We start from the raw sequence: 7,695 nt of genomic DNA, 5'->3' as shown, positions 1-7,695 counted from the left end.
CGGAAACGGAAAAAAAAAAAAAAAAAAAAAAAAAAAAAAAAAAAAAGTGAATGGCCACCAGAATCCACTGTTAAACTGTAGATTTCTGGGTTCCAACCCCAGAGTTCCTGATCCAGCAGGTCTGGACTCTGCATTTCTGACAAGTCCCAATGTGATGCCGATGCTGCTGGCTGTAACGAGGCTTTGTAAACTAGTGCTCTAGCCTTCCACTGGTCCCCACTCTCTAGGTCAGGAGACCATTGCAAAGTCCACACTCTGTCCTCTCAGCAACACAGCACCAAGTGCCAGCATGTGAGCAGGTGACCCTTTTCCCAAAAGGCCTCACCATGCTCTTAAGGCAGCCAGAGACAAATGTGCTCCTTTCCTGCTCCCCTCCACCCCCACCAAACAACTCTAATTACCACCTGACTTTCATTCATTCATTCAATAAACATTTATTGTGTGGCAATCATGTGCCAAACATCGCACTAGGTGCTAGAAACCCCAGGTCAACAGGTACCTTCTCTGCCATCTCAGAGCTTGCAGCCCAGTGGCTGTCCCAAGGGGGATAGACAAGTACACAGGCAATGAAACATGGGGTACTGGTAGCTTTTGCCTTACACCCCTCCTCAAGTCCTTCCCATCTCGAGTGAGAAACAGGAGACATCCTGGATTCCTCTCTTCTCCTCCATTCAACCTCAGAATGACTTCCCAGAATGTTTACTTCTCCCTGTCTGCTCTGCTCCCCCCAGGCCATCACTCCCTCCTGCCTAGAGAGCTACCCCACAGCCATGTTGGTCTCCTCTACTCCGCTCTGCCCCCTCCAATCCAGGGTGTCTTTTAAATACATAAATCAGACCATGCTACTCCCTACTTACTCAAGGGCCTTCCGTTCTCCCCTCACTCACCACTTCCAGCCACCTGGCCTGTCCCAGAGCTGCTCCTTCTCATTTCTCAGGTCTCAGCATAAACCCACTTCCTCCAGAAGCCTTCCCTGACCGCTATTCTAGCTCAGTGTGGACAATGAAAGAAGACTGCCAAGCCTTTGACAGAGGGCTTTATCTCCCCTCCCCTGAAGCTGAGCTTTGACCAATAGAATTGGAAGGTGGGGGCAGAGGTGACACTATGCGAGCTCCAGGCCTAGCATTGGAGGACTGAGGCTGCCATTTGCTGTCTCGCAGCCCTGAGCTACCATGCCCAAGGTCTGACACTGGATGGAGACAGAGGCCCTGACACTACATGGAGAGGGAGGCAGCCCAGCAGAGCCTAGCCTTCCAGCCATCCCCACCAAAGCACTGGGTATGTGAGTAAAGCCATCTTGGACCCTCCAGTCCAGACCAGACCAGCCACCAGCTGAATATCACTGAGTGATCCCAGGCAATGCCACATAAGGCAAAAAATCGCCCAGCTGAGCCCTGTCCAAATTCCTGAGCCATTAAATCATGAGATACATTAAAAGTAGGGGCACTGCTGCTATGCAGAATAGATAACCAGAACATTTCACATTATATTTATTTCCATCACAGTAATCATTTGATTACAGCTTGTCTTTCTTTTATTTACTTTTTAATTTTTTCTCCTTCATCCCTCTCCTTACTAGATGGTAAATTCCACCATGGTAGGAACCAAGTCTATCTTGTTCATCACTGTAAACCCAGGGTCTGGCATTTGGTAGGCACTCTACAAATATTGGTTGAATAAGCAAACAAATGAGTACCTCAGAGTATTACAGGCACACAGAAGAAGGCACCAGGTCAGAATCCAGGCAGCTTTCCAGAGGACGTGACACCTAATTGCTGAGGGCTAAGGGAAAGCAGGAGGTGGTGTTCAAAGAGTACAGCCACAGGGAGTTGGGGACTGCCCCAACCACACCAAATACCAGGCACTGATCCCCACCACCCCCCCATGTTCTTGTCTCTCAAAATCTGAGAGCAAGGACCTTGTTTCATTTATCTTTATATCTTCAGCACTGAGTCCAGTCCAGGAAAATAAGAGGTCCTCAATACACACATTTCAAATAAATGAAGGACCACACGGCTTCTTTGAGAGAGAAACACAAGCTGGAAGTTGGGAGCCCTGGATTTTGTAGCTCAATATCTCACTGTGTGTTCTTTGTAAAATGAGCCACTCAGCTCTTCTGGAGCTTGGTTTGCTTGAGAAAAAACAATCGGCTCCCTCTCACTTCCCTGGGTTATCATCAAAATTATAAGAGAGCCAAGATGTCACAGTGCTTTGGAAAAGGTTTGTTAGAATAGAAATACATGATGTTAGAAAAGAAACACGGGATAATATTGTTCTCTAAATATTCAACCTGCCCCAGGGAAACCCCCAGAGCCATTCTGATCCTTTCTTTGAATCACATGCCACATAAGACTCAGCCCAGGTGAGTCCAGCCCTAAACACAGCACCTCCTGGGCAGCTGCAAATTTTATAGTTGCCCAGGTGAACAGGGAACAACTGGGGCCTCAGCAAGACATGGCCCACAGAGCCAAGCAGGAGTGCTGGACTTAGAGTCTAGGGACCTGAGTTCCCAACCCAGTTCTGCCCCTAATTTGCTGTGAGATTTTGGGCATGTCGATTCCCTCCCTGAACCAAATCTCCCAGCCAGAGTGGACTTTTTAGACCAAGTAAATCCTCTCCCTTCTCTTCCTCTTTCCTTCCTTCTTTCCTTCCTCCCTCAAATCAGTCACAGATGCTCCATCTCCACCCAGCACTGGGCCCATTGCAGTCAGAATTAAACCGCAAGACCCAGGTCACCCTCAATGCCTGGGAGGCTGCTTGTCAAGTAAAAGGACGCCCTTAAATGAAGTATCTGTAAAACAGCAGGACAAGGCTTCTTGGGACAGCCAAGATGAAGGATCTGGAGCTCAGCACAGACCCTGTGCTCTGAGCTCCAAAGAAGAGGCAGCCAGGGGTTGGTCGGTACCTTGGGGTCATAGGGTGAGTCCAGCCTGCCCCTAGAGACTCTCCACTTCCAGAGGCCTTGACAGCGCTGCTGTCACATTAGCATTGTGCAGAGGGCTGCTCCGGCTGCACAGGCCTGGGCCAGCACCCTAATTAGACTTTCATCGTGTGTCAGGCAGCCTGCTTGGCCCGACTGCCAGCTGGGACTCCTGTTCCGTCTGGTGACCTTGGTTAATGAACCCATGAGGGGCTGGCCGAGCTCATTATAGGCAATATAAGGGAAGAGGGGACCCCTGGATGTTCCCCCAGGCCACGCCTTTCCCCCCTCCCCAGTGTTGACACTGAGAATAGAAAGGAAGCTGATTCCAAATCAAGAGGAAGGAGACGGGCAGGGAACGAGGCTCCAGCCGTACCACACAGTCCTGTCTACAGCCAGGGGGTGCCCTAGACGTGGATGGGGCCAGTGAGAGCTCAGCCAGAGTCGCGGCTTCTGTGAGTGTGTCCATGTCTGCAGCTTAGGGGAGTGTCCAGATTCTGTGGCTGCTTTCAGGCCCCACCGGGCCCTTTCTTATTCCAGGCAACAGAGACAGAACAACAGTGGAAGGTTCATTTCTGTCTCTTTCCAATCGCTGGTCCATAGACATGTTTGGACGAGTTCCTTTCTCAAAGTTTCACCGTCCTCATCTTTATGGTGGAGTAGTAAATAATACCCACCTGGCACAGAGTAAGTGCTCAGTTAATGCACTCAAGAAATCATCATCATTATTGTTATTATTAAAAGACAGGGGAGAAAAGACACCAAAATGTGGGCACTGGTTGCTTCTGAGTGGTGGGACTAAGAGTGACATTTTTTCTCCTACTTTCCTGTATTTTCTAAGTTGCATGCAATGAGGATTTTACCTTCATTGTTTGAAAAAGGCACAAATTTTCTTCAAAAATAGTTGTATATCAGAAAAATGAGATTATGTGTGTGAAAGGGCCTAGACCATGCCTGGGAGGATGTTGTTAATAGAAGCTTCCTCCCTCAGTGAAAGTTTGAATAGATGAGATTGGGTAGAAAAAGAAGCATGGTATTTGCAAATGTGTAATAAAGTTTTGCTCTTTAATAAAGCAATTTCTTATCCCCAAATACCAAGAGAAAAAGGCAGATGAATAAGTGTCCATGTGCTGTGGCACAGACTAAGGGAGATGTTTGAGGGAGGTTAAAGGAAGAGATCTCCCAGGCCAGCATTGCAAGTGTCCATTGATGGATGAGTGGACAAACCAAACGTGGTCTCTACATACAGTGAAATACCATCCAGCCTTAAAAAGGAAGGAAGTCCTGACACATGCTACAACACGGATAAACCTTGAAGATATTATGCCAAGGGAGATAAGCCACTCACAAAAGGACAGATACTGTGCAATTCCCCTAAACTGAGGTGCCTAGAGTAGATAAACTCATAGAAAGAAAGTGGAGTGGTGGCTGCCAGAGGCCAGGGGGAGGGGAACAGAGAGTTACAGTTTACTGGGGACAGAGTTGCAGTTTGGGAAGATGAAAAAGACAGAGATGGATGGTAGTGATGACTGCTCAATAGTGTGAACGTCCTTAATGCCACTGAACTATACACTGACAAATGGTTAAGATGATAGATTTTATGTTATGTGTATTTTACCACAATTAAAAAACCACATATAGGGCCGGCCCAGTGGCGCACTGCTATAGTGCGCCGCTTGGGAGCGTGGCAGCGCTCCCTCCGAGGGTTCGGATCCCACATACAGACCGGTTCCCGCTCACTGGCTGAGCGAGGTGCGGGCGCAGCACCGAGGGTTGCAATCCTGTTGCCGGTCCCGGTCTGGTACGGGCGTGACACTGAGGGTTGCGATCCGTTGCCGGACACGAAAAAAGACAAAAAAAAAAAAAAAAAAAAAAAACACATATAGAGAAAAAGGGGATGGGACCCTGAGGAGGTGGAAATGGATTATAAAGTGAGTCTCTGGTCTCCTGGAGTTGAGGACTACTCACTGGAGAGATGCCACAAGGGGGGGAGAAAGTCCAAGAAGGACGGCTGAGGGACAGACAGCACTGGCTGGGGTGATCCACAGAGTGGCGCCCTGTGTGGGGCACAGTCCAGCCAGGTCTGCCACCCCCTGCCTGCACTTGACAAGAGCCAGTGTGTCCCAACTGCAGAAGGTTTTGTAGCTGGAGGATTCAGAGCCCCCAAGTCAGTGCCCAAGCAGATGGAGCCTCAGTGCACTCCGAGCTCAGGGTGGGAGAGATGGAGACAGGAGGGTCTGTGCGTCATACCACTGGGTGAGGAAGGCAGGAAAAGAGCTGGGCATCAAGGTCCTCCAGGGCAGCAAGGAAGGGGAATGTTCTGAGCAAAAGTTCCATGGAGAAGAAATTCAAAAGTCATTGTGCTGAAGGAATTGGGATGTGGGCTGGCTGATGCTCAGATAAAAGACACCTCAATAGGGTCAGGATATCCTGAAAGGAGGTAGGGGTGTCACCAGGGCACAAATGGAGTCTAGGTCAGTGCCAAGTGCTTGGGAGGATAATAATAATAACAGCAACAACAATCTACTGAGCACTTACTGTCTATGACAAGCACTTTTCTTGGGTTACTCATTAATTTCCTACAGCAACCTTCTGCAGAAGCGCTGCTTCTACACATCATGCATGAAGAAGACTGAGGTTTGGTGGTATAAGCAGCCTGCAGACCGGACCTAAAGGCACTCCCTCTGCCTCCCTCTGCTTCCAACAGGGCCTGGCCTCCTTTCTGCTTTGCCACCAGCTGTCATCCCCCACCCCTGTCATGGCCTCCCATCTCCCCGCAGCCCTGGCCAAATTCTCACTTGAACTGGTGCTCCCGGGAGCTGCGGATTTTGGAGGAGAACCGCTCGGCCAGCTTCTCTAGGCTGCGGGAGTACTCCAGCTCGATCTCGGCTTTCCGGCGGAAAAACTCCTGCAGGTCTTGAAGCAGCTGCAGCCGTGACTCGGATTGCTGCTCCAGACATTTGAACTGCTCCACCAGCTGGGTGCGGATCTCTGTGGGCAGAGGCAAGCAGCGGGAGCATTAGACAGGTGCTGGGGACAGCAGTGGGACCCATCCAGCTGACCCAGTGCCCAGGCACTGCAATGTAGGCAGCAACCTCCCTTCCCACTCTCCATCCCCACCCTCTCCACCACCCAGAGCCTCTCCAAGCCAGATCAGAGCCAGGATCTGCTTGGCAGAGCACTGGCACAAAGATTTGGCACATGCCAGTTTTTGCCACTTGGTCTAACCCAGTGTTTCCCAACTGGAATCACTGCATGTCATCACCATGATTTTTGCCATATCCATATGCCCCGCATTATTATTTTTTCCATATGATCTGTAAATTGACTCACTTTTCTTGCTGATATGAACTTGCTTAAAATGAAAAGTTTTCTATCACTACAGTAAAGTGGAAAACTAGGACTCTTTGCAGTCTGGCACATAGGAAATAATTCAATGAAAACAAAAATTGTGTAAAATTATATCTAGAGACTACTGCATACCAAAGGACTTAAGCCTAAGCTGCTGGCTCTTCATCAACCAAAGGGAAATGGCAGCATGAGAGGTGCTAGAGAAAGACTTTCTCCAGATTTCGTCAGGACTGAGAGAGGACTGACAAGGGGATGCTCTTGGCTCTTTGGTTTCAGTGTTATTTAAGGCCATGTCTGTGTTCCACTTTGAATTACCTAGAGCTCCACGCATAAGCATCTCAGAAGAATATACCCCACACTTCAGGAAATACTGACTGATTGATCAAACCAGGCCTTTGCATCCAGGACAAAAGTGCAAAAGCTGGGAGTTGGAGTTTAAAAACACAGCCGAATCCCAATAGTCCCAATCTCATCTTCAAGTCCCCATGCACTGATTGATCAAACCAGGCCTTTGCATCCAGGACAAAAGTGCAAAAGCTGGGAGTTGGAGTTAAAAAACACAGCCGAATCCCAATAGTCCCAATCTCATCTTCAAGTCCCCATGCACTGACTCCTTTCTGGCCATCCCATAAGCTGCTCAACTGATCAGTCTCTCCAAAGCACTCTGCTCACACCAGCAACCTGCTCAAAATGCCCCCAGAGGGATCAAATGCCTGCCAGAGGATCAAGTCCAACCCCTCAGCATGGAGTTCAAGGCTCTCCACCGTGCAGTCCCAAACTTTATTTCTCTGGATTTATCCCCCAATGGACTTCAAAGTTTTCAAACCAGTCCTTGAAATGTCAAATCTCACCTACATAAATGTGCGCCCTGTCTGAAACGTTGCCAGTGTTAGTTTAGCATCCTTCAGAGAAGTACTCTTCAAACTGGGGCAGATCTACTCTGGCTTCCTGAAGGTTTCCCGAGGGGTGTGCAGGCAGAAGTGTTACAGGGGAATCAACCCGTGAGCCTTTTAGTTTTTTTTTCAGTAACGACTTTATTAACATATAATTCATATACCATACAATTTACCATTTTTAAAAATAGTATAGAAACGTATTATGATAAACTCTTGAAACTAAAAATGTTCTTAACTATCTGATTTAGAAAATTCAAAATTGTCAGGAGATGCAGAAAAGAGCTAAAGTAAGGAAAAAGACTTAGATCATAATGAGAAATGAGTTTTGAGACTGATTTCAATCTCCCATAACAAAGTCTGTCAAAGAAAATGAATGATAGTTACATATTTAACAAGTTACACAACATATATAAAGATTATTATACCCTGAAAGAATTATGTAATGTTTGATTAAAATATTTACATCAATGGTGCTTCATAGACTGCTTAATAGTCTCTTTTTCTTTTTCCTTTTTTTTTTTTTTTTTT

The 7,695-nt window shown here is 47.7% G+C and overlaps 1 protein-coding gene across 4 annotated transcripts in view; it reads right to left on the bottom strand.

The window, feature by feature from the left end:
- SRGAP3 (SLIT-ROBO Rho GTPase activating protein 3) overlaps positions 1-7,695 on the bottom strand; it is a 268,397-nt gene that overhangs the window by 126,122 nt on the left and 134,580 nt on the right. For all 4 annotated transcript variants that reach the window (XM_008573540.1, XM_008573541.1, XM_008573542.1 and 1 more), the window contains exon 2: positions 5,719-5,911. In XM_008573540.1, coding sequence (XP_008571762.1) covers positions 5,719-5,911 — 193 coding nt within the window. The remainder of the gene's footprint in view (positions 1-5,718; positions 5,912-7,695) is intronic.

This window comes from Galeopterus variegatus, unplaced genomic scaffold (genome assembly GCF_000696425.1).
Source record: "Galeopterus variegatus unplaced genomic scaffold, G_variegatus-3.0.2 Scaffold931, whole genome shotgun sequence".
Classification (NCBI taxonomy): Eukaryota; Metazoa; Chordata; class Mammalia; order Dermoptera; family Cynocephalidae; genus Galeopterus; species Galeopterus variegatus.
The sequence above is the reverse complement of the archived record's forward strand: the minus strand, read 5'-3'. Positions and strand labels throughout refer to the sequence as shown.